The 27,575-nt window shown below is 41.6% G+C and overlaps 1 protein-coding gene across 5 annotated transcripts in view; it reads left to right on the top strand.

Moving 5' to 3' along the window:
• Positions 1-27,575, top strand: part of OSBPL6 (oxysterol binding protein like 6) — a 315,980-nt gene that overhangs the window by 175,086 nt on the left and 113,319 nt on the right. For all 5 annotated transcript variants that reach the window (XM_089690437.1, XM_089690436.1, XM_089690434.1 and 2 more), the window contains exons 4-7: positions 17,867-17,989; positions 19,123-19,176; positions 19,356-19,469; positions 22,467-22,637. In XM_089690437.1, the coding sequence (XP_089546563.1) occupies positions 17,867-17,989; positions 19,123-19,176; positions 19,356-19,469; positions 22,467-22,637 (462 nt within the window). The remainder of the gene's footprint in view (positions 1-17,866; positions 17,990-19,122; positions 19,177-19,355; positions 19,470-22,466; positions 22,638-27,575) is intronic.

Here is a 27,575-nt window from a genome sequence, read left to right as displayed (position 1 = left end):
TCAGCTCTGAATCCTGCACCAAGAGCTAGCCTGTCACTTGCTTTACAATAGATCTCCTCTCCCAGCAGCATTCTCATTCCCCAACTCTCTGTTAGTTGAAGTTCAATCAGCACTCAGAAATACAGTATGCATTGGCCATAGGACGACTTTAAAGATGGGATCTTTCCCCAGCCTAAACAGGCTGAGTGACATCAGCTGACAGCGGGATTCAGCCCACTATCAGCTGAAAAGGGTCTCAGGAGTGCAGAATGAACTGCACTCCTATGATCCACAGGAGAAGCACAGCCAAAAAAGCTTTGGTGTTACTTCTCCTTTAACCATAGTCTCATCTGTAAATGTCCCTGAATGGCAAAATGATATAGCCAGCACCTGTCTACATTAGCAAATGCAGACATCTGATTGGCTGAAAGGATTACCCCATCCACTTTCAATCTGAATGCTGCTGTACAGAACATTACACAAGGCTAAAATTGTGTCAGATTATGATATTTTTACTAGTTGTACTTAAAATACACCAAATAAAAGCAATGCATTACTGAATTCCATTGTTTTTTTTTATATCTGCCTGGTGTGAAGCTTTAAATAAAAGTATTCTGTGAATATATAAACAAAGAAAGTAGCAAAGTAAGGACTCTTTTAGGGAATAAATATCAAGCCGTGAGCTGCTGTTTGCTCATTGTGTTAGTTGCTATTTTGAAAAAAGCCATTTGTTAGAGTATAAATGCTTGCCAGGAGAAGGCAGGGTTGCCATTAGGGCAGGTAAAGGCATAGCACATCTAGGGGACCTAGGTATAAATCTGTCAGGTTGGCCATCCAGAACTTACATCATCTGTCAGAGAGGGAAAGGTCAGTGGCAGGCCATATGCACAATTGCTGCTGCTAAGACAAAGGAACGTTTTCAGGTAGCAAATAAAAGGAATAGTGGATCTCTCTTTGACTTTGTCATATAAACAAACCGTGTAACTGTTATGTAAAAATGTGAGTTATGTGGCGTTAGTTGCCATTATACTATAAAAGAATAACTACAACAGTAGCACAACAAGAAGGCCAATTTCTTAAGCCCCATACCACAGGATCAGGAATATTGGAGGAATGATCCTCACTCTTTTTTTTTTTTTTGCATATCAAAAGTGCAGAGGTTCCTAAAGTTAAGAAAATTCTTGTACAACAGAGTAAAAATTTGAAAGTGATGTCCTGTATTGTAATTTCAGATGAAAACTGTGCTGATTTAAACCAAAGTCGTACGATCTGGTATCATATGAGAAACATTTTCATGTATGTCCTTTCGAATAATTTCGGACGAAAGCTGTGCACTAATGATCAGGTTATCGTACAATTGATTCCCAAATGGTATTTTTCATACGATTTTCTGATAATCTTTACTAGATTTTAGGAACCGAAAACACCTTTTTATTGCAAAAATATGTAAAACTCTTCTGCTAATATCCCAGTACCTTCCTAATACTGTGGATGCTACTGAAAGCATTTGCTCATCAGGGACTTGATACAGTGTCACTTTCTCAATTTAGACCACTTATCTCCCTCCAAAAAATGTTTTATGACTGGGCAGGACCAACATAAATGCAGAAAAGAATCTTTACATATGCCAGCTTTTAATTCTTAAATTCTTCTAAATTATGGATCTACTTCTGTTTCCTGCTCAGATTTAGTTTTGTTTTTTGTTTTCTATGAGGTTTGAGGTTATAGGCTGCAGCATTTGGCATTGGACTATTAATTTAAATATAGCATAATGCTTCTTTAATTTTTTTTTTATTCGTGATCACACAAGAGCATGTGTATACATGGAGAGAAGGTCACAGCTTTAGAAAAAGGCACGGTATGTGTTTTTAAAAGTAGAGAGACACATTTTTACAGGGAATGTAAAAGTTACAATGTGCTATGGAACCTCCATGGTCTTTGAGATAGGCATGACCGACATCCATATTCTTTCATGACAGAAAATAAAACAGACACTGTAAAAGCCTAGAGTGTATCATTCTAGAAAGGAAGGTAAAATAGTAGGGGATAAGGGGGAAAGAAGAAAAAGGGGGGGGGGGGTTGGAGGGAAAATGGGGGGGAAAGGGAAGTCAGAAACAGGAAAGTGGATAAAAAAACCACTACGACCTCAGGGGGGTATTCTGCAGATTTAAACTTAAATCTTATGCAGTGAAAATATATATTTTTTTCAATAAATAAGGTTATTCTAAAATGCCATGTAGATAAGCTTTGCGTTGTTGGGGATCTGCCCCCCCCCCAAAATCAAAAACATTTTTGTGTTTCTGTGTATTATTTGGGGTTTGACTCTCATACAGCCTTACGTCTGCACAAGCACAATCTAATTGTCTGCTTGTACCCTCCAATAATCAAGTAGTCTACATAGTCAACTAATCTCATTATACAGAAGTGGTACCTTAGTTTTCAATAGCTCCATAGGAAGTCTAGTACCTTCCTTCATATGCACTATATTGCCAAAAGTATTGGGGCGTCTGCCTTTACACGCACATGACCTTTAGTGGTTTCCCAGTCTTAGTCCATAGGGTTCATCAACTCTTCTGGGAAGGCTTCCTACAAGGTTTAGGAGTGTGTCTATGGGAATGTTTGACCATTCTTCCAGACGTGCATTTTTGAGGTCAGGCACTGATGTCGGATGAGAAGGCCTGGCTCGCAGTCTCCGCTTTAATTCATCCCAAAGGTGTTCTATCAGTTTGAGGTCAGACCTCCGTGCAGGCCAGTCAAGTTCCTCCACCCCAAACTCACTCATCCGAGTCTTTTTTTGGACCTTGCTTTGTGCACTGGTGTGCAGTCATGTTGGAACAGGAAGGAGCCATCCCCAAACTGTTCCCACAAAGTTGGGAGCATGAAATTGTCCAAAAAGTCTTGGTATGCTGATGCCCTTCACTGGAATCAGATTGCCAGACAGAAAAGCGTGATTGGTCACTCCAGAGAACACGCCTCCACTGCTCTAGAGTCCAGTGGCGGTGTGCTTTACTCCACTACATCCGACACTTTGCATTGCACTTGGAGATTTAGGGCTTGGATGCAGCTTTTCAGCCATGAAAACCTATTTCATGGAGCTCTCTACACACTGTTGTGCTAATCTGAAAGCCACACAAAGTTTTTAGAGGTCTTTAGCTATTTACTCTGTAGACAGTTGGCGACTTCTGCGCACTGTGCCGGTCGACATGAGCTAACCACGCTCTGTCATTTTACATGACCTACCACTTCGTGGCTGAGTTGCTGTTGTTCCCAGTTGCTAACACTTTGTTATAATACCACTAACAGTTGGCCGTGGAATATTTAGTAGCAAGGAATTTTCACAGATGGACTTATTGCAAAGGTGGCAACCTATCATGGTACCACGGTTGAATTCACTGAGCTCCTGAGAGCGACCCATTCTTTTACAAATGTTTGTAGAAGCAGTCTGCATGCCTAGGTGCTTGATTTTATACATCTGTGGCCATGGAGGTGATTGTGACTCCTGAATCCAGTGATTTGGAGGGCTGACCCAATACTGTGGCAATATAATGTATTTTCACCTGAATAATGACAGCACAATATAGCACAAACATAAGGGATCAAAATAACAGAATGATTGCTAGTTACAGAATCATTTCTCCATTTGACCTCATGGTGTAAAATTTTCTGAAAAGGCATAAAAAGTGTGGCTAACCTGTAACCCATTCTTAGTGGACTAGACAACAACCAGAGAATTGTCGTGAACAATAGCTGCAAAATACAGCAGAAGCTCACTTCACCAGAAGCCTTTTATAAAGGGATAAACCCCCCCCCCCCTTTCATAATTACAGAAAAGCTGTGCCACAGCAAATAGTTTATAACCCAGTTTCAGCATGCAAGCATTTTTGTTCCATTAGAAATTGTGAACCTATCTGTAAGTAGAGAAAACTTTAATCCATTAATTGTATGGCTGAAAAATGTTTGGAAGATACCAATGCATAGTTGTATTCTCAAATAATAGAATGTTAATGCCTTCAACTATCAGCAAGTAAAATAATGGCTACAGCAAACTCATTGGCCAATTTCTATCTGCCAGCTTAACTGGGCCTATTGCTATTGATACCAAAAGAACTGGGACTCCAGGGAAAGTAAAAAAAAAAAAAAAAAAGGCTCCTGTTCCAGAGGCTACCCCCACACTCAAGGGTTCAGTGCTTGTTTAGTTCTAAGGGGCTGCAAAATACAGTTTTACTTACCTGCTCCTGCAGGCTCTCTCTACAACAGGGTATTGAATTAATATGTACGAAGGTCCAAACAGTAACATTTTCTTGCAGCAGAGGTCCGAATTACAAGTTTGTGAGAAGAGTCCTTTACTTCACAACCCCTTATATCACAATCTCATACTTACATCAGTGTCCTTAAACACACACACACACACACATCTTAGTCCCCCACATCACATCACATCACAGTTTCCTTTCAGAGTAATGTTCTCAGGCCTCAGTCACATGCCCCCCCCCCCCCCCATTAGTGTACTGAATCACCTTTACATAACATACCACTTTTATTCCCCCCACACACACACAGTACTGTCCTCTGCCCCTTCACATCAACTCTGCTTCACATCTCTCCTGCCCCCTTTATATCACTCCCACTACTGCACTGTCCCCCCTTTGAATCAAACCCCCCCCCCCATAATGTGCTCTGCCCTCTTCACATCACCCCTTCCCCACAGAACTGCCCCCTTCACATCAACCCCCCCACACACAGCACTGCCCCCTTCATATCACTCCCCCCCTCCCCCCCACAGCACTGCTCTCCTCACATCACAAATCCCCCCACAGTAGTGTATTCTGCCCTCTTCAAATCACCTGAAATCCCCCGCCTTCCCTTCACATCACCTTCCTCCAGCAGCACTAGGGCCTTATACATCACCCCCCCCACACTGCACTGCCCCCCCCTTTACATCACCCTTCTACAGCACTGCCTCCTTTCCTATCACAGCCCCCCCCTCCCTTCATGGCCCCCTCAAGAGCACTACCTTCCCTTTACCTCCCATTGTAGTGTGCTCTGCCCTCTTGACATCAAGCCAGACCCCCCCCCCCCTTACCTCCAGCACTGCCCCCTTTCACATCACCCTCCCCCCTTCCTCAGTAGTGTCCTCTGCCCTCCACTCTCCTACTTTGGACAGCACGGAGAGCGGGAGACAGGGTGGCAATAGCTGAGTGCGGGAGGCACCACCCTGCATTGGATGGAGGGGAGAGCAGTAGCTGCACGAGTGAACTTTCCAGATTAACCAGCAGGTGATTGGTGGCTAGGACACAGGGCAGTGCTAGCCACAATCTCTTGCTGGTTAATATGAAAGTTAACTGCTGGCACCATTCATTACCATCTTGTCACTTGACATGCAGAGAATGACTGCGTCAGAGCCTGGGGGATAGAAGAGGCTCCTAAATGGCGTGACCGCAGGTCCTGATGGGACAGTGGCTTGGTCCCCCATTTAGTGATGCTTGCTCTACACTGTATGGCTGGTCTCTGTAGCCTCTTCTCCGATACCCTTTGGCAGTTGCAGGTTCTCTGACGTAATCACATCCAATGCAGAGCATGCACTGGCTGTAAGGATAGCTGTTCCCAGTCTCATAGACCTTAACAAGCATTTAGCCCTTGCAGTGAGGAGGCAGCACCACTGCAAAAGAGCATTTTTCTTTTCCCCAGAGATGGGCTTTAAAGGATAAGTTCACCTTTGGGAACATGTTACATATTCCACCCATTTTTAGAGTGGGTCATGTAACATGTTCCGGTCCTGCAGCTGCTCGGTGATTCGAGTCCTCTGTGTGACAGCAGTACGGGGAGAAGTTCCCCATACCAGCTGTCACTTTTTGAAAGGGAGCGGATTTGCAGGGCTCCGCCCACATGGCTGCTTTATTCATTCAGAGTTCTGTGAATGAATCAACTACAAATACCGACATTCTTTACGGATGTTAGCTTGTAGTTCTCAATGAACTACCACAGTGTTCCTGAGCGCTGTAGTAGTACATTGATTCTTCCTGTTATGGTGAAACTGCCTGCCCATACGATGTAGTCTGGAGGAGTCCTGCATGGCACTAGCAATATGCTGATCGCTGATGCAATGCTTCGTATGCTCCTAAATTTTTTTTTTATTTTTTTTTTTCTTTTGTTGAAACTTTGGAAAAATTAATTACACTGAGTGTCTAACAGAGCAGTATATCATTATATTGAGATGGTCTAATAAAACTGTAATCTGCATTTCCATCTTGGATAGAGCCATTAGTGATATTTACTACCACAGGGTATTAACATAGCGGTGAGGGGACTCTGGATGTCATTGGTGTAATAAAGCTGTTGCTTTGGATTTTCTACACTGTGGCCGCTTTTTATTTGTGTTAAACCATAAAACATTGTGTGCCCAATGCTTCTATTAGCATTTATATTCTAATGAGATTAAAAGACTGCTTGTGATATTGATTAATTGATCTCCACGGTAGATGGATTGGGTATTTTCACTCTATCTCTTATAGCATTCATAGCTTCAATTCCTTGGTAATTACCCTTCTTCTAGGTCTGGTGAGTAAGCATGTGTAGATAAATATAGTTATCTTAATTGTACAGTACAGGACACAGGGCTTGTATTTCAAGACCTTGGAGTATATGGCAAAAACTTTATTATGGCTGTCCCTAATGCACGCTCCATATAACACCACCCACTTCATGAGACTCCAGTTTTTTGCTAGTGTCAGGTGATAGAACTCTTCTCCTTTTGAAACATTTTTTTTGTTCCTTGATATCCGTATCCCTAGGTGTTATGCCTTGGGCACCATACTTGGACCTTACTGTGTGGGGATGGCCTGTAATATTTGCCTCATGCACAGGATCCTGTGTTAGGTGGTCACCTGGGCACATAGCTGGTGTAGTTATCAGCACGATGCTATACAGGTGCAGGTTTGTGGTCCTATTCTATGGTTCTCAGATCCTGAAAACCCTTGCAAAGCTTGGACCCCTGACAGGCCCAAGCAACATGGATAAGGTAAGATAGGTTTGCCCTATATTTTGGGACCAATTCCTGGCTGTTGCTAGACAACTTGCGGTAAATAGCACACAATACAGATGACTAGGCAGTGTTCTTCCCAGTAATTTTGCTGTGTTGTTGTTCCCGATAGTAATTGTCTCAAACATTTTTGGGGCAGCGCCTACATACATTTAAATGTGGCGTTTTTTTCATCCCATCTGGAACTAGTCTCAGGAGTATGACATGCCTCTTGCCTAACACACTTCTGCCCGTCATATCTGAGAATGCACACAGCACATTTTGATATACTTCCTACTACCTTCTGCTACAGAGACATAGGTAAGTGCTTGGGTTATTACAGATCCTGTATTCCAGACCAGCAAAACCCCATTCCATCTGCATCCCATTCTGTGAGTAACCCTATTGGCGATTCTCTCACTTAAGCAATGGCGGATCACAGGTGCAAGAGAGCTGGACAAAAGGGCTGAATATCGCACATTCTGCTAATAGCCTACTGGAAACTCAGAACCCTGAGCAGGGTGATAGCTGTTCCTTTGTCCAATTATAACACCACCTTCCTTCTCTGACTCCAGCTGTCTCTCATATGCACCTCATGTGATCTATCTGACAAAAGCAGATTTCTCTGCTGCCAGGTCTGAACTCTTCAGAAAACGTTCGGCACTTCTAGAACCTTTGGTTATCATGGGGCCAACAGTGCTACACTTGCTCTCTCTCCCCGACTCTGTTTATGAATAAGTTAAAACCCCTAAACCTGTCAAGGAAAAAATGAAGGCAAGCAACGAGGACAGAGATATGGTAGCTGAAGAGAAGGTATTATAAACCTTTGCATTTTATGAGCCCCAAACTATAGCTTCTCAAGACATGCTCTCCACAGTTGATACACTGGTCAACATCAGCAGCATTTGAGTCTCCACAGCCAAAACAAGCCCATATAGTCATTAAGAGGTTTTCAAAATTAAAAAAATAATACTGTAATACTGTCCAGGCCTTCTCTCTTTTTGCCCCGCAGCCAGACACAAGGTTATTTCACATTCACGTACACACACACTCTCCCTCGTCTCCAGGGGTTGCTGTTTTTGATGTTTCATTATTGAAGAACTTGGTTAGGGATAGGGAACTTTAGTAGGATACTCCAAGAATAGAACTAGTTACAGATAAGGACAGAACTTCCTTAAATAACAGCCTTAAGCAAAGTCCCAATGTCAGAAACGGGTTAAACGGACAGTGCTGTTCCGTACATCAGCTGATGCCTTCTTTTTCGAACCCACTCTGACTATGCAGCACCAGAGGGGTAGCAAAGCATACAGAGTTCCCAAGATCCTACAATGTCTGTACTCACAAGGCCCAAACACAAAATGGTAGCCTCCTGACAATTTTCCAAGTGATGCCCTCCAGTGATACCAGACAGATCTTTGGCAAACAGCTCCCTCAGCTTTCTGAAGAACCAGGGTCACACACTCTTACTTCAGGCCCTGAAGTAGCCCACCTGAAGCTGCATGGCAGCAGATGCCTTCCCCCAGGCTGGTGAAATACTTCCCCCAAAAAGACCCAGGGCTCAGGGTGCCCAAAGAATAAATACCCTCTTCCAGCATCCTTCAGGGCTACACTCACTGCGATTAGCTGGAGCGGCATTAATATTCATACTGTGTTCTGCTTGAGTTGAGAACTAGCAGCACTTGAACACACTGAGCAGGCACTACTAAATAATTGTAGCTCTCTGTTAAGCAGAAAATCTAATTAGATTTTTCTAACAGCTCTCCTGTTAAGCAGAGGAACCAACTATAGTGTACTTATCCTAGTACCTATTTAGGAGGATGCTACATAACTAACCCTGAAGGATATTCACAACACCTAAGTTTTTTGCTGAAATTTATTATATGTAAAAGCAATTAAGAAATGTAGAAAAAATATATGTAGGAATGCGCTAAATTTAAATATCACCATATAATAAAGTGTCCATAATAAATCTGTAAAAGTCCAAACACCATAAATAACTCAAAAATTCATCTGTGTAACTCAACACCATGATTAATCCTGTCAGGAATGGACTCAGCACTGGTGGTGGGACTCACCTGCCGTGTGGGCTGCAGTACCAGGGCTGACCAGCAGGTGCTCTCAGCAGCCAGAAGCTCACTCCTGTAGTCAGCCAACACCTGGGCTGATTGCAGGAGGTGTATTTAAGGAATGACCAGGCCTGTAATCTGGGCCTTGGTGTAGGTTTCCCATGAGCCCCTGTACCTGGTATCCTGTGTTCCTGCCTCGTTGCTGACCCTGCTTTGATCCTGACCTCTGCTGACTGTCTCCTGTTGAACCCCTGGCTTGCCTGAGCATCCTTCTGCCTGATCCTCGGTACCGCGCTGCCCGCTACCTGCTGAACCTGGCTTGTGACCCCGACCATTCTCTGCTTGCTCCTCCTGTACCACGCTGCCCGCACGATACCGACCCGGCCTGTCTGACTACGCTTACTTCACCCGACGATCCAACCATTCCGCACGGATCACCTCTAGTAAGTCTGCCTGCCTCTTCCAATCAGACTCCGTTCCTGCACTCCCCTGCCAGTACTCACTACCACAGCCGGACTCACTCAGGGGTCGCGACCTGGTTCCAGTCTGCACCAAGTCCATCCCCACCATCAGGGGCCCTGGTGAATAGCAGGCTGGGACTTAGACCCCGCGCCCTGAGGAAATCCATGCTGTGGGCTCGGCCTGCCTGACCACTCCACCTCTCTAGCCCTGACTGCACTGGTACCTATTTTGTTTAAGGTTTATTGCACCTGGTTGTACATATTTATGTAAGTGTTGAGTTTGATTGTTTGCACTGCGTTTGTGTTGTCTTTAATAAATTATATTGTGTTACACGCTATACCTGAAGTCTGTGTTTCCCTGTGTCGGTCCACACACCTCTGGTCATACCTGGAGCCCTGACAAATCCACCACCAAATAAATTGGATAAACTCACCAGAGCTAAATGCTGATCAGATTATAGACCAGCACCAGCGTTTTTGCTCTGGGAGCGATGAATAAACGATATCCAGACTTTAGATGTAATATTCTGCAGTGATATTCACATATCCAGGTAATCAGCAGTAATATTCCACAATGATGGACAATATCTCAATGTAAGGAGCAATACTCTGCAGCCAAAAATCTCAGGATGAGCCTTTCCATATATCACCGTATTTCCATAAATGTAGAAGCCACACTCAGGGATAAAGGAAAAGAAATGATGGTGCAGCACGTTTAAAACAAATAACCATTTATTAAAAACTCAAAGCACTCACAAGTGAGGTGTCCAGACAGACACCAGCTTAAATAGCATAAACACAGCACTGCTAATGGACGAGTCCCGCTCACCGCGGATCACCGCCGACAGTCACGGGGAAAACCTCCTGACGTCAACATCAAGTAAGCCATATATGTAAAGGGTAAGGTAAGTGAGCGCAAACAGACAGGGCAAGCAGCTAACATACAGGGTAATCCTCAGTACCTAAAACGTAAAATATAGAATGGGGTATGTAGCGCTAAAAATAAATTTAAAACAAAGAGAGTGTCATCATATGTAGTAACAGAAATATCAAACATATATTGTTCATAAAGTGTATCCGGAGGGCAGATGGATAAGATCCTATGGTGTCCCAAATCCAACTTGACAGAACGGAAAAGATATATATAGTGCGGTTATGCGCTTACCACAGATACATACAATACGGGCATTGTATGTAGATCATCAGCAACAGGACACCATGGTCTGGTCAGCAGCATGAGCAGCATCTGGTCACGTCAGGACATCAAGGCCAGTGGGTCCAACATTGTCCAGGCATCCAGTGGCTCCTTATTCCAGATCACCACCTTACAAAGCTCATTATAAATGAGCCAGGAGGCAAGAAAGTATCAATGGTGAAGTACGTTTATTCAGAGTAAAAAAAAACAAACAAAAGGAAGGAACTCACATCAGCATAAAAAGGTACATCCAGGTGTCACTCATAGGTTCCCTGGTGGCTAGTGGTTCCACCAACATAAAAGACTTGCATCCAGGTTTAATTAAAAGTCGCTGGTGGCTTGTGGTTCCATCAACAGAAAGGAATCATATATATATATATATATATATATATATATATATTCAAATGCTCCCAGGGTTAAAATGGCCACCCAGATCCAGTATAAAGAATTCCCTGGTGGTTAGTGGTTCCCTGGTGGTATAGGCGTCAGTAGGGTGGATCCCCTAACATGTTTCGAGCAAACCGCTCGTTTTCACATGCAAGTCTTTTATGTTGGTGGAACCACTAGCCACCAGGGAACCTATGAGTGACACCTGGATGTACCTTTTTATGCTGATGTGAGTTCCTTCCTTTTGTTTGTTTTTTTTACTCTGAATAAACGTACTTCACCATTGATACCTTCTTGCCTCCTGGCTCATTTATAATGAGCTTTGTAAGGTGGTGATCTGGAATAAGGAGCCACTGGATGCCTGGACAACGTTGGACCCACTGGCCTTGATGTCCTGACGTGACCAGATGCTGCTCATGCTGCTGACCAGACCATGGTGTCCTGTTGCTGATGATTTACATACAATGCCCGTATTGTATGTATCTGTAGTAAGCGCATAACCGCACTATATATCTTTTCCGTTCTGTCAAGTTGGATTTGGGACACCATAGGATCTTATCCATCTGCCCTCCGGATACACTTTATGAACAATATATGTTTGATATTTCTGTTACTATATATGATGACACTCTCTTTGTTTGAAATTTATTTTTAGCGCTACATACCCCATTCTATATATCAAGTAAGCCATGCCCAACGCGTTTCGTCACCACGACGTCTTCAAGGGGCGGTACAGATGTAGACGGCAGACTACCTCTCTAAATACCGCACGCATTTTGCATCGCAGCACCAACTCAACCAATCACAGCGGCGCTGTACTGACACAACGCCCCTCGATCTGTACAATTACAATATAAACCATATACAGTGAATACCTGATCGGTACCTATTTAATATATACCTTTATTCTAAAACCGAAAACAGAAGTGTCAAAAATGTGTGTATATAACCCACCATAGCATACCTGCCAATTAAAGGGCCATACACAGATTAAAGCACCACTCTGCCCCCAAAACATAAAACATATAAACATTTTTTTTATTAAAAACATAGTATAACAAATACTGCATACAACCTTCTCCAGTTCCAAATCTAGAACATAGTACCTCTTCAATCAATTACTGTCACATACCCCCAAATAAAAATTTTATATTTTTCTATGGGTGTAACAACCCATTTCAATACAGGAAATGTAGGCTGTTCCAGTACTAGATCCTGCCATCGCTGCCTTGTCTATTTGCTACACTACTGCTAACTGGACAAGACAAATGAATAGAGAACATGAACCTGTTTTTGACTCCGTTCTCGAAAAAACAATTGCAACTGATGCCCTCACCCCTCTTTTGTGATGAAACTCTAGGGATTGTATTTTGCTAAGTCTCAGGAAGTTCACTTATCTCTCTGCTGTGTCCTGGATTTTGTGTTTAAAGGGTTGTTCTGCTGAACGTGCTTGAAAGAGGTACGTTCCTTTTGACACTTGAGGAAATCTGCCCCCCCCCCCATTGTACATGGAAGACTTTTATGCCTGGTGCGAGGACAGGAAGCTGAGGCCCAGGGAATACTGCATTTATATTTTGGCTTTTCTTCAGTTTCGTCTTGACCAATGTCTGACAGTGAGTACCCATAAGGGACAGATTTTTGTCTTATCCAGTCTCTCCTGAAACCTTTCCCTTCACAACCCTTAACTTAGACCTTCCTTCAAGGAGTTGTTTATATAGATTCCCCAACTTGGCCCCTGTGTCATCTTGGGATCCCAACTTGGTGCTCTCTGTACTTCAGAGGCCCTCTTTTGAGCCGATTAGGCATTTCCTTTTGGGAGATCTCACGTGTAAGGTTGCCTTCCTGGTGGCCATTACATCTTTTAGGTGTGTTTCTGAGTTGGCTGCCCTTTCTTGTAAAGAGAATTTTCTTATTTACCATAATAACAAGGTAGTCTTGAGACCAAAACCTTTCCACCTCAGTGACGACATTGTCCTCGCTTCACTCTGTCCTGCTCCAAAAATGCACAAGGGAAATGTCCCAACACTGCTTGGTGGCTACAGCTCCTCCACCATTGCCAGATGAATCGGACAACTAGTGGCCACTATGAGGGTGTGTGGATGTGCAACGTTCAAGGTGTTTATGAAATGGTTACGGCAGAGCCCTGACTTCAGTCCCATTGAAATGTTGTGCTGTGATCTGAAGAAAGCCATTCAAGAAAGACATCCCATAAATTTATATAAATTGATGCAGATTTGCATACAGGGATAAAGGCAAATCCCACCCAATATTTCCTTTGTGTCATTGGGTGTTTTGGGTCTAGGAAAAGGATGAGTTGTCCTGTGATCCACAAATATGGTGGCTGCCTTGCAGCTGCATGGTGCTTTGACATAATTAGCAAAATTTTAAAAACAGCTGCTGAATGCCTCCCGACTTATGAGTCATTAGAATGATGACATTGCCTCAGTCTAGTTCCACTTCAATTGCTGTGTAGGTCTGATAAAAAAGTGCTGTGTTGAGGTTATTGCCAATAAAGGTCCATTAAAGCTGAACTGTGGGCAGATAGATAACTGTGCAGATGAAATGCTTATAGAAGATCTGTTTTACCTGCTAAAGTATTTGCATTCCTGAGATTTACACCCATCACACAGTGCAGCCCTGTCTATCAAGGTTGGAGACCTTTCATTCATTCATTCTTACAGGCACCTACAGGTTCCTCCTGCACCCTGTGACTGGACAGCAAAAGGAGAAACAGTAGGCTGATGAATTTCTCAGTCACTGCTCTCTCCTCAATGTCCCTTGTTGGTACATGAGCACTTTATTGGCTCCTTGTGCTGCTTCTCCCTTCCCCATTCTGAGCTCTGCTAAACAGGGGATTGCACAAGGTGGATACCAAATCACATTTAGGTACTTTCACTACTGGCAAATTAAAAAGAAAAATACATGGATTGATGTGTTAATTACAATGTTAATGAGTTAATTTTGGTATTTTTATATGTCTGGACTTCAGCTTTAACTAAAAAATGTAGGGACTAATATTTTTTTTCGACATCATTGAACTTGATAGTTTAAAGTATTTATTAAAGTGTTATTAAATACAATAAAAAAAACAAACATTGTATACTTACCTGCTCTGTGCAGTTGTTTTGCACAGAGCAGCCCTGATCTTCCTCCTCTTGGGTCCCCTGTCGGCGCTCCTGGCACCTCCCTCCTGCCGAGTGCCCCTGGAGCAAGCAGCTTGCTATGTGGGCACCCAAGCAGACTCCTGAGCCGATGCTCTGCATGTTCATTCACACACACAGCCATGGCTTGGCCCCGCCCTCTCTCTCCTCATTGGCTGTGATTGACATTAAACATTCATCACTGTAAAATAAGGCTATTTTTGATATTGCTAAGAAGAGCAGATCACATTTTAGAAATTGTTCATTTATAAGTAAGAAAAAAAAAAGTCCATTTCCTGAGTGTTCACAAACTTTTTTGTCACAACTGTAAATACACCCAAAATGGCTTCTTCATCCTCAATTTTATTTACTCAGTTCATAATGAGAAACAATTAATTTCTACTTTCCTCAGAATGATACATAATTAATTAAAATTTTCTCTAATTTAGTATACAAATGTGTGGTAAAATTATGAATTTATCAGCTCTAATGGGTGGAATTTGCATTCATAAAATGAAGAATAAAGTGTACAAGTGGAGAAGGTAAATAATTTATCCGAATAAAGTTTAGGGAATAAGAATCTGGGAGCTGAGCCAGATTTTACCCTGGGGTAGTAACTTGAAAGAGAGAGGATTTTGCTAATTGTGCTGCATTCTGTTTGGGAAGTTTGTGGCACTAAGCAATGGAGTGCGAGGAAAACTCCAAAAACTGGGAGGAATTCCCCTCTTAGTCACTTGTCCCTTGAACAGGTGTCCTCATTAGAAGAATTACCCTCTGCTCTCATTCCAGTGATAACTGTAATATATTGAACTTCTCATCACTGTCTCGGAGACAATGGACACCAGGAGAAACAAGACGAATGTACTCAGCCAGGACCCAGACAGCAATAAAAAACTTGATATGGGTTCTAGTTCATCCATATTCTATTCATATCTGTCTAAACATATATTTTAATGAATTGTATAGTGGGTTTTATGCAAATTTTTTTCATTATGGTCTGGGTAAGAAAACAAAAATTCTGTTTATTTTAGAAATAAATATTTAATGCCATGACTAGTGATTCCCAGATCTCTACAGACAAGCTAAAGAGACAGTACCACATAGTATGGACTGAAAACTTTTGCATTGAGCACTTTTTTTGGACTTTTATACAATTTAATTATATATTGGATTAATTGATGCACTTTACACTGAATTTATTTCTGTTTGCACATGTAAAAAAAAAAGGAATTTATTGATGTAATTTAGCCCTCGATGAACATTTTGGGTAGTGCACCTACAGTGGGTATGAAAAAGAATCACATTTTGTTGCTTGCAGCCTAAAATGAAGACACAGCGTTTTTCTTTTATCCAGCTGTATTTAATCAGTGCAACTTAAAACATCCAAGTGAAACATATGACACCAAGATATCAGAAAAAAAAACAAACAGAATCACTGAGTTGGAAAAAGGATCAACCCCTCCTCCTAAAAAAAAAAAAAAAAAATTGCTTGAAACTCAATCAAGCTAATTACCTCCTCAATGGTGCACAAAGCCATTTAACTTGCAACTGTGATCAGCTGTGGTCATTCTGATTAGCTTAGCATGAAATGAGCTTTCCTGGAGCATTTCAGTCCTTGGTAGTGCAACTGAAGCAAACCATTAACTATGGGTGGCAAGACACTGTCAAAAGATCTACAGGAAAAAGTTGTGAATAGGAACAGTCAGGAGATTGATACAAAAAAAAATTCAAAGGCTTTATCAATGTGTAGAAATGCAGTAAAGTCTATGTATCACTACCCCCTTAGGGATTGCTGATCAATTAGGTCCCCCTATAGTCCTGCACAGCCAGTAATTTAGCATTTTCCACACAAGCTCTCATCCGGAGACAGAAATCAGTCCTTGAGCATTTGTTTTGTTATTTTATTTAGGGGATTAGAACTTGGATAGGTTAACGGGGATAAAGGATGCCCAAGGGGAACGATATCTGAGGACAACTTCCTGAACTATTCACAAGCTTTTCTTCTTCAGCAACACAGTCTCTAGTGGAGTGCTATCCAGCAGCTCCTCGTTGTACCACCCCAGACCCTAGATGAACTCCTCTTTACCCAGAAATCTGGAGACTTTCTTTCTGAGCAGGGGATTTGGCTCCTGTCCCTTTAAGGTGAACAGTCACTAGTAGGGGGCTAATCTGGTTTCCCACGACAGTGATCCTTCCCCTATCTACCCAGGGGGTACAGGTGTACTCACTCATATCCTTTCTTGTACTGCTTGCGGGTAGGTTGCTGCTACCAGGCCTATCAGCTGGGCTGCTCCTTCCCTGCAAAACAGGTGGTTCTCGCTCAGGGAGTCAGTGAGTCCCGAATTTTTCCTCCTTTCCAGTTCCAGGCTCGCAGGCGGGCCCCATCTCTCTAGGCCTCCAGGCAACCTTCTTCCTCCAGCCTCACATCTTTTCCGTCCACTCTCCCACCCCCACACTCCTGCCACTGAGCAGGCTCTTACACTGCTAAGGGAGTCCCAGCCCCTTGCCAAGCTTTCTGTTGCGGATTGGCTGAGGTCAAGAGTGCAGCCAACCACTCCTCAGATCCACCCAATGCCTCCAATGCCCTCCTCCATAAGCCTCAGGAAAATTTCAGAGGGGATGGCTTGCAGAGTCTCTCAGCCCTAACCACAATTTGACCCTCTGTCTATCACAGCAGAGCTACTAACCAGCTCCAGACTAACCATTGGGGTCTAACTCCCCCTAGCTGCACTAAGAGAGTGCTACATCTATTATTAAGTGGAAGGTATTTGGTACAACACAGATCCTCCATGGATTAGTATGTCAGTCCAAACTGGATGAAATAGCCCAGAGAAAACTGCCCAGAGAGGCTACCAAGAGGCCCTACAGCAACTCTGAAGCAGTTGCCGGAATTCATGACATAATGGCCATTGTGTGCCTGTGACAACAATATCACAAATTCTCCACAAATATGGCTTATGTGGGAGGGTTGCGAGAAAAAAGTCACTCCTCAAGGCCACATGCAGTCAGGACTGAGCTTTGCGCTTTCAATGCACATTGAAGACTGAGGCCACACAGACAAATGTCGTATGGTAGATGAGACTAAAATTGAATGATTTGGCCTCAACACTGTCTGCTGCCTTGTTCCTTTGCTATCTGCATGAGTCACTTCTGACAGGTTTTCTTGACACCAAGAGATAAATAGGTGACATAGGAGGGAGCTCCATAACACAGCCTGTGATTAACAGCCTCCGCTCTACTCCTGTGCGCTGTGTGAAGGGGGGCGAGTCCCTTTCCACCAGTCAGCTCTCACTAAGCTTTGCAGAGTGTAACTTTAGCCCCCCGCCCCCTCTTTTAAATTCTGCACTTTTAAACAGCAGCAGAGGGTGCTGCAGATAATCAGGTACAACTTATATAGGAGGATTTGTTTCATCTATGTTTATCACCTAGTCCCTTCACTGGGTATATGTAAGTGTTTACCACCACTTTAGATTTGTTACTTTACACAGGTTCATATACTGTACCTACTGGGGGCTTGATTGTTGGTAGTGGTATTTTTGATGTAATGGTAGATTGTCAGGTGGCATGTATAATAATGCCTAATTGTGTTTCACCAATATTATTTTGTATTGCTTTCACAGGAAGGAGATAATTGGGAAATCATAGAAGGACTGAAGATAGGACAGACCAGTGTGCAGAAGCCAGAAAAACATGAAGGATTTATGTTAAAGAAGAGAAAATGGCCATTGAAAGGCTGGCACAAAGTAAGTTTCTTTTTTCATAGGGGGTGGGGGGGCGGGAGTTTGACTATAGTCTTCAAAAAACACCATAAAATCCTTTATTCTTGAAAGCCCTCAGATGATTTAAAAGAACACATAAAAACAAAGATAAAAGAGCCTGGATGCTACATCCAGAGATCCAGAGTTTGCACACCAGTGAATATTTAGACAGGGCAAGCACTGAATTTAATACCTAAGGGAATTCTGAATTAAGTTATTGTGCTGCTGATGTGATCAGTATGGTTATATACTTGGTAGGCAGTCAGTGTGTTCACTTCTTCCTGGAAGGGCTTTGCTTTAGGCCATCTTTGAGTCACAGGCTTACAACATAAAGGTCTATAGTGGCCATAGCTGCCAGTAGGCAGAGATTAGTTTCTTAAACACTTATCAGAGGTTGCATACACTGTATTCTTTCAGCAGGTACAACACAGCCATTGTGGACAGACTACTACTGTGGTTATTATCAGTGTTGTCTACTTGCGATTAAGGCTGGCCATAGATGAGATCAGCCAGTTGAACGAAAAAAAGACCTGATTCCCCCATCCACACATTTAATGTGGATGGGGGATATCCTCCCCGCTGAGCTATTGTATTTTGACAGTGGAAAGACTCTGCCATCAGAATATGCCAATCAACATTGCAGGCTATAGCCAGAGGAACTGATCGAGTAGTAAAAAAATCCAACAGGGCACAGACGTTGATCAGTAGTTCGACTTCTGTACAACCACCCTTTCGATACAAGGATTAAAATTTGGCTGGTCCCTGCTGACCATGCTGAATTTGTATTCATCTGTTGCCATTATTAAATGCAGCTTGTGTTTTGACATGCTCTCTACAACTAATATTTTTATGACCTTAGGTTTCACAACATTTTTCAGAGATACAGTCAAAACCGTTAAAAAAACAAAAACAAAAAAAAAACAAACCATTTACTCCTCCTTAATGGATCCTAACACTGAAGAGGAATGTTTGTAATTTCTCTTGTCTTCTTCCATCACTAGATGTAGTATAGTGCCTGCCAATAGTGATTTCCCCATAAAGTTTAATAATATACTGGCGCAAGTGTGTAACTGTGTTGATTTATGGAGTCTACAAAGAATAATTTATTTTTATTACAGAGATTTTTCGTGTTAGAAAATGGAATATTGAAATATTCAAAATCGCCCATCGATGTAAGTACACTAGTGTTTGGGTTTAGTCTTCTGCATTCAGCTTTCCTCTTAACACTGATAAAAAGTGATTTGATGTCAGTCTATAATTGACTGTATCTAAATGAAGCAAATTTGGTAGGCTTTTGTGTTAATTGCTTAGAATATTACTTTGTCTATTCGGTTTTATGATTTTCCTGTAGACTCAGAAAGGAAAAGTACATGGAAGTATTGATGTTGGCTTGTCTGTCATGTCCATTAAGAAGAAGGCACGGAGGATAGACCTGGACACAGAGGAGAACATCTACCATCTTAAGGTTGAGTTGTTATACATATATTTCTTCTCTGCTTTTTAGTGGTGCACTGAAATGGAAATTCTGGTGACGAAAACGCAAAATGCATATGGCCAAAAACCAAAATGCGCAGTTTTTAAAAATGAATATATATTTTTTGGAAAAAAATACACTTTGATTAAAAAAATATATATACCTCAATTGTTTTGTAAAATATGTAAGAAGATGTTACGGCAAGTAAATAGATACCCAACATGTCAGGCTTTAAAATTGCTCACTCTCGTGGAATGGCATGAAACTGCGGTACTTACAAATCTCCATGGGTGATGCTTTAAAAATTTCTACAGGTTAGTGTAATGTTACAGAGGAGGTCTAGTGTGAGAATTATTGCTCTTGCTCCGACGTTCATGGCGATACCTCACCTGTGTGGTTTGAACACCATTTACATATGTGGGCGTGGCCTACATATGCGTTCACCACTACATGCGCATGGGGGGACAGGGGCACTTTAAACTTTTTTAAAAAAAATGTGTTTAATAAGTTTTTTTTTTGCACTGTTCCTTTTTTAAAAATATTTTAATCACTTTTATTCTTATCACAAGAAATGCATGCATCCCTTGTTATAGGAATATTTAGTGACAGGTCCTCTTTATGGAGAGATATGGGGTCAATAAGACCCCACATCTCTCCTCTGCAATGTAAAGCATTGGATCAAAAAAGCATTGGTCTAGTGCTTAAAAAAAAAAAAAAAAAATGGCCGGAACCGGAAGTGACATCGCTCCAGTCATCCAAGGGCATAGAGATGTGTGGCAGCCATCTTTCTTTCACCCATCTCTATGCCCAGCACCGGGATTGATGGTTTCTCGGGTAAGACTGAATTACAGAGCGGTGGGCCGGTGGCGGCAGTGAGGGGCGGGGTTTTTCCGGCACCCGTGTAGGTGCTTTTTTTTTTTTTTCATTTCAGCCGAAAGGGGTGTTTTTGGCCGAAATGTTTCGGCCACTGGAATTTCGGTGCATCCCTACTGCTTTTTGTTTATTTTTATAATATCTAAAATAATAGAATAGATTTTTTTTCTCTCAGTTGACCTCATGCAGTTTTCTTTTTGTATATTAATTCAGTAAAACTAAAACCTATTCTTAGATGGTATTTTTAAAAGGTTGAACACTGAACAGGTTTGCTTTAGTGCTACAATTTATTATGGTGAAAATTAAGTCTGCAGACTGCCGAAACCTCATAGCAGCCAATTGTCAATTAACGGTAACTGTTCTGCCTGATTTAAACTGAGGGTGAAATCTGTTTGCTATTGGTTTACAATACTTTGCACACCAAAATTGCTCTTTTCTTTAAAAAGGTCCTCATAATATAGCAGTATTCCACCTATACTGTTTTTTTCATTTTGGTTTGAGTGAGTGTTTGATACTTCCCTTTATCCAACATAAGATTCTGTACACAGGCTTGCTATAGCTACCCTGTGGTAGATTCTTAATTTATATTCCAATAGTTTTTATTGAATAATTTTCAGATAACAAGTAATACAAACTAACAATGTCCTGTAAAAAAAAAAATGTAAATTCTAGAACACCGCAAATAACAAGGTTTGTAACAGAGTAGTTGTCATTGAGACAGGACAAATGTTGCAACATAAATAGGGATTGGGCGTAACCCACCCAACTAAACAGAAGAGAGAATAATGCCAAATAGAGAAAAGAGAATAGAGAAAGCGAAGGAGAAGGTCAAGATGAGGGACATTAAGGCACAGAAATATATTGAATCTACGGGTCCCATGTTTTGTCAGATTTTTTTTTTTAGTATCATTATGTAGAATACAGATGAGTTTGTCGTTAATCATAATCCAATGCAATTGATTCTTAACATAGTCAAGCGAGATAACCGATTGCTTCCAATGTCTAGCTATAGTAATTCTCGCTGCCAACAGCATATAGGTGATCAATTTATGGGACTTCTTGGGAACATTATCCGGAAATTTATGAAAAGGGCCATCTCCGGGGATCTGCAAATACTTACCCTCGTCACTGAATTGATAAAATTAAACATGCAAATCCAAAATCTGGTTGCTATCAGATATTGCCACCAGATGTGATACATAGAACCCACCTGGCCACAACGCCGGAAACATATCACAGAAGCAGATGGATGCATCCTCGCAGTCCAAGCAGGGACCAAGTACCATCTCAACAATGTTTTATAGTTTTCTTCAATTAGGGAAGTATTGATGGAAATTTTAAATTGTGCCAAGGCAGTATCTTGCCAATCCAATGGTTTGTAATTGATATTCAGGTCCCATCCAGGGACGCTTACAGCTCGGGTCAGTAAGGAGAGCATACACTGGAGTAACGGCCTCTGGGGAAATTCCTATTCTGTCAGGAAAGTTCAAAGTTGGTGAGTAAAGGCTGGTTCATCCAATAAAGTAAGCTTTGAGCGGATAAATGAGACAAACTGGTTGTATCTGAAGATTTCGGTAGTAGGCATTGTAGCTTATCTTTAAATTGCTCTAAAGAGTGTATTCAGGCACCATTAAGGTAGTCTCCTATCCACAATAGCCCTTTATTGATCCACCATTGAAAATGGGCAGGTACTAAGCCAGGTACAAATTCAGGGTTATGAAAAAAATGGAGCTAAGGGTGTGTATGGGGATGCTAATGACTTGAGGTGGCATACCCTTATCCCAAATTGTCAAAGAATGCGACAAAGTGGGACATAGTATAGGAGGGCGCGATCGATTAGGAAACCAAAGTAATGCATCGACTGCTAGGGGGTGGCAGGTGAGAACTTCGATAGAAACCCGGGGGGGGGGGATCCCCTAGCAGTGGTGTAGCTCACTTGAGCAATTTGAGCGGCTTGGAAATACGCGTGAAGATTAGGAAAGCCAATACCACCTCTCGGTTTGGAGGCATGTAATGTTACAATTCCCGTCTCGGAATTGGTATCGGTAAGATTTGAATATAATATAGTAAACGGATGTGAATTTAGCAATTAAATGTGTATTTTCCTCTCCATAGGTAAAATCTCAGGATACATTTGATGCATGGGTGTCGAAGCTAAGGCATCACCGACTTTACCGGCAAAATGAAATTGTGCGGTCACCTAGAGATGCCAGCTTTCATATGTTTCCATCAACATCAACCACTGAGTCCTCACCAGCAGCTAATATTACAGTGCCAGAGGGAAAGGTATGTGATTTTTGTTTAGCACTTCAAAGCACCTAATAATTGTTCGTCTTTGAGTATTTTTTTACTTATATGCACCATATGGTTTGTGGTTCTAGTAGTATTTTTTGCTTGTTTGCACACAATGATTTCTAATCTGATTCAAGCTGTTTAATCCTGTGTTTTTCAGTTTATTTCAATTTGTACTATTTTTGCCTAGTTAAGTACAATTTTGTATTTAAGTAGTCTAGTCTAGCAATTTCCTATTTGTGTTTTGTTTTCCTTCACATAACCTTGCTAAATAAACATTTTTCCATTTTGAAGGGGCCCTCAAGAAAAAGAGCTACACTCTTTCCACTTATTGGTAGGGGCTGTGTAGTGATTTATATCCCCAATCTCATTGTCTTTTGGGGAGGACTGTAAAGTTGGAGCCAGCTTTGAAAACCAACCATGATAAAATCGGTTGTTGGAGGATGTTCTAGTGTAGACTCATTTTGTTCTACATAATGTACATTATTGCCATTTATTAATGATACTGTTCAGTGATTTACATTCCTAATCTTATTGCCTTTTGGGAGAGGACTGTGAAGTTGGAGGCCATCTCTGAATATCAACTGTGCAGAGAAACACTGAGCTGGGGATGTTCTATTGTAGATTTTGGTTTAGTTCTACACTCACTGGCCACTTTATTAGGTACACCTTGCTAGTACCAAGTTGAACCCAATTTTGCCTTCAGAACTGCCATGGCATAGATTCAACAAGGTTTTGGAAACATTCCTCAGAGATTTTGGTCCATATTGACATGATGGCATCACGCAGTTGCTGCAGATTTTTTGGCTGCACATCCATGAACCATTGATACAAGGCAGGATGGATCCATGCTTTCATGCCGTTTATGCCAAATTCTGACCCTACAATCTGAATCTCACAGCTGAAATGGAGACTCATCAGACCAGACAATGTTTTTCCGATCTTCTACTGTCCAATTTTGGTGAGTCTGTGCGATTTGTAGCCTCCTATTCCTGTTTTTAGCTGACAGGAGTGGCACCCGGTGTGGTCTTCTGCTGCTGTAACCCATCTGCTTCAAGGTTCGATATGTTGTGCGTTCAGAGATGGTATTATGCATACCTTGGTTGTAATGAGTTTTTATTTGAGTTGCTGTCACCTTTCTATCATCTCAAACCTGTCTGCCCATTCTCCTCTGACATCAACAAGGCGTCTTCATTCACACAACTGCCGCTGACTGGATATTTTCTCTTTTTCGCACCATTCTCTGTAAACCCTAGAGATGGTTGTGTGTGAAAATCCCAGTAGATCAGCAGTTATTGAAATACTCAGACTAGCCCATCTGGCACCAACAACCATGCCACATTCAAAGTTACTTAAATCCCCTTTCTTCCCCATTTTGATGCTCTTTTAACTTCAGCAAGTTGTCTTCAGCACGTCTAGATGCCTAACTTCACTGAGCTGCTGGCATGTGATTGGCTGATTAGAAATTTGTGTTACCAAGCAATTGAACAGGTGTACGTAATAAAGTGGCTGGTTGGTGTATATGCATGGCAGCACCTCACCTAGCAACAAGTATGTCTGATTTTAGAGCTCATACTGTGTCCTTCAAAAGTAAATTAAAAATGCCCTGCACTGTAACTTGGGATGAGAGAGTAAGTTCTCAACCCAATGTAAGCTGAGACAAGACAGCTTGGAGCTTACACATGACTTTTTATTCAACAGCTGAATAGAGTGACAGCGAAGTGAAGGTAAGGGACATAGTAAAGGGTTACTTAACTTTTTTCCTGGAGGACATCTATAATGCTCAGCACACAGCTATGTACTACTTGCAGTCTTCCTGCGGTGTTCAAACCTGCTGGGTATAAATGCTTGCCCTAGCCTTCCACTGGACAACATTCAGCACTGTTGCATGATCAAGCTGCAGTCAGTAGACTTGAAACTGGGATCAAAACACTCAGTGAGTGCCTGATCAGATATCCCGATACAGCAGGTTGCTAATATATTTTCGGATTTGTTTCCAGTCTAACTTGGCTTGTACTCTGCATCTATTGCTATCTGATCCCAGCTTATCTTTAGATATCTGCTGCCTCATAACTTGGACTAGTTACAGTTTATGCACACTGGCACCTTTCTGAGTGGCACCAAACAATTATCTTCATAGCGCATTAAATAGTTGATATGCACTATGAGGATTCCTCTTTCCTTTCACTTTGGATTATCCTCTGAGGATAATACTTATTTAGGTGTATTTATAAGCTTTATATTGAAGACCAAGATCCTTAAGGAATATATAAAGTCCAGTGTTCACTTCCAGGAAGCACACAGCGCATATTGACCTTTTCTTTTGGGGGTCAATATCATTAGGTAAGAGACAGTGTGATTAGTTTGGTGAAGGATTTCTCCTTTTGGTGGTTTCGGATATCTGTTGGGTCTTGGTTGATGAACTTTTTGTCTTCTACATATAAAAAGATCTGGACTGGACTTTTCATTATATGAAAACATTTATTTAAGAATTTGTTTTAGCGATGCAATTTCTGTGTATTTATATATAGGTCCCTTGCTCAACATTGCCATTATACATTAATTTTCTGTGCTGCACAGTCCTATAACAGAGCCCGGAGGATCTTTTAAACCCATTTCTAGAATGCATCAACAGCCAATCACATTAACAAGTGGCTAGGCAAATAATCATGTGATATTTGCTGAAGAGCAGGGCCAGAGAATCTGAATTCAGATATTCCCCATGAGTGGCCATGACTATCTCCCAATGGGATCTAAGAGTAATGGTTTCTGCAGCCAAAGTAAAAATTACAAGACTCCAATTAACTGTTAAGATTTTTAGGAAGCAAGGAGAGCAGCGTTGGGTGGATAATCTGTAATGAAAGGTCCGTTCCACATGCTACATTAACAAAATTGTGGCAAAAAAAGGCACCATATTGAATACTGGACCAAGTTTTTGCACCCACTTACTCATAGTGCACAAATGGATGTGCAGAAAAAAAAATAAAAAAGGGTTCAATGGGTACTTTCATAAGGAACAGGAGGGGGCTGTACTGTTTTGTATCTGTAGCCAGTGTTCATAATGTTTTTTTTGTGCCTTGGTTTCCTTTTGATTTCTGAAGTTCATTGAGGCAGCAGCAGTAGTAGCAGCAGTGTGAGAGACTGGAAGTAAAGTGATTTATGTCACTGGGAACATTGACAAAGGGTTACTTGAATATGTCAGTACAATGTTGACAGATCAGTGAGTTCTTTGTAAATAAATATGCTTTGCGTGTCCGCATGTGCAGTGACCCAGGATGAGTATAATACAGGGAACATTCTTCTGTGCGCAAATTATCTCTCAAGATCATATATTCCTATTACTGATTTGAAAACCATTATAGCATAATAAAATCTAAGCTCTAATGTTAGAGCTGCAGGAAATGGTGAGTGAAAAAGTTCATTAACCACTACACTGGTCCTTTTTGGTGATGATATGGTTTAGGTTTGGTGATTCAGAGGAAAGTAGCTCCTTATAGAGATGCACCCACTTTAGTTAAACCCAGGTCTGGGGAGAAAATAAGAGTATATAGTAGAGAACACAGCATTTTATTGAAGTCAGGGCAAAACTTGATGGTGAATTGCAATCCCAGCAACGAGACCTAATAGGTAGGAGGGAAACAAAAAGTAGCAATTTTTTTTTTTTTTTTTGGGGGGGGGGGGGCAGGTAGGAATGAGTAAGGCCCCTTTCACATGGGCAGACCAGCAGGGGATCTGTCCATGGAGCCAAGAGGTAAACAGACTCTGCTGTCCATTTATATCCAACTGCCTTTTTATCCACCAAGATGATAGAGGGTGGATCCCCTTTCTTTTCTTGATCGGATTGGATATAGGCAGGTGTAAACGGACACAAGTCTGTTTATACTCGCCAGTCCATCGGGGTAAATGGACCGACCGATCAGGTCCACCTGAAAAAATGACAGGCTGACTTGATCAGACCCTTCATGTGAAAGGGGCCTTAAAGAGATAAATATCAAAACATTTTTGTTGAAAAATTTAGCTGAATTGTTTAAATTTTCAGAACATTTTTGGCAGTCGAATGCAGAAAAGTACAAAATCATCCACAAGGCTATAGTTCATAAACAGGTAAAAGTTATATAGGCAGCTTTTAGGTACAGCTGTAGAAAAGGCAAAGGCCTAAGTTACTATTTTATGGTGTTCAGCAGATGAACAGTGGCAAACCAGAGAATAGGCAAGGAGAGACATCAAGTGTAAGAGCCAAGGACACGTGGGTGCACCCATAGCAAGTGACTTGCTGTGGGTGAGGAGACAGAAGCGCCAGTGGGGCACTTGAGAAGAGGAGGATCGGGGCTGCTCTGTGCACAGAGCAGATAGGTATGTCATATTTTTTACTTTAAAAAAAAAAAAAAACCCTTTTCAATTCCACTTTGTCATACAAGGCCACGTTATTATCCCATTCTCAACAGTAAAAGTACCATATGTGAATATGGAATTTTGGGTTGTTTAGACCTAATCCACAAATAATTATCACCTGGCTGGTTGGATTACATGTAAGATAGAAAATGTAAAAGACAAAAATATCTAATGGCAAATAATGCTGTGCAAGAGATTGGTTCAATAGAACTAAGCACGGGCACTACCCTGGACTATTTAGTTTATGAGGCTTTGACTTTATGAAGAATTGCATGATAATTTATACAAAATATAGCATGGAGAAGCAGTCCACTGGTTTTTACAATCTGAAGCAGTCACAGACTTATTAGGCCATTCTGTTCTCATCTGCTGTCAATCCTGAGTTTCATTATTTGAAGACAAGACTGTTCAAATTGCGTTCCACTAATATTTCTCCTTGGGTTATATTAGGAAAGAAGTTTAGACTTTTTATAGTAACTGCCTCACAGGAGAGTGACTCATGCTGGAAATACATTCATAGGGTCACTTTTTAAGCATTTT

Source organism: Staurois parvus, unplaced genomic scaffold, assembly GCF_062004578.1.
Source record: "Staurois parvus isolate SC_StPar_1 unplaced genomic scaffold, SC_StPar_1.0 ptg000530l, whole genome shotgun sequence".
Lineage (NCBI taxonomy): Eukaryota > Metazoa > Chordata > Amphibia > Anura > Ranidae > Staurois > Staurois parvus.
This window is presented reverse-complemented; position numbering and strand designations above follow the sequence as displayed.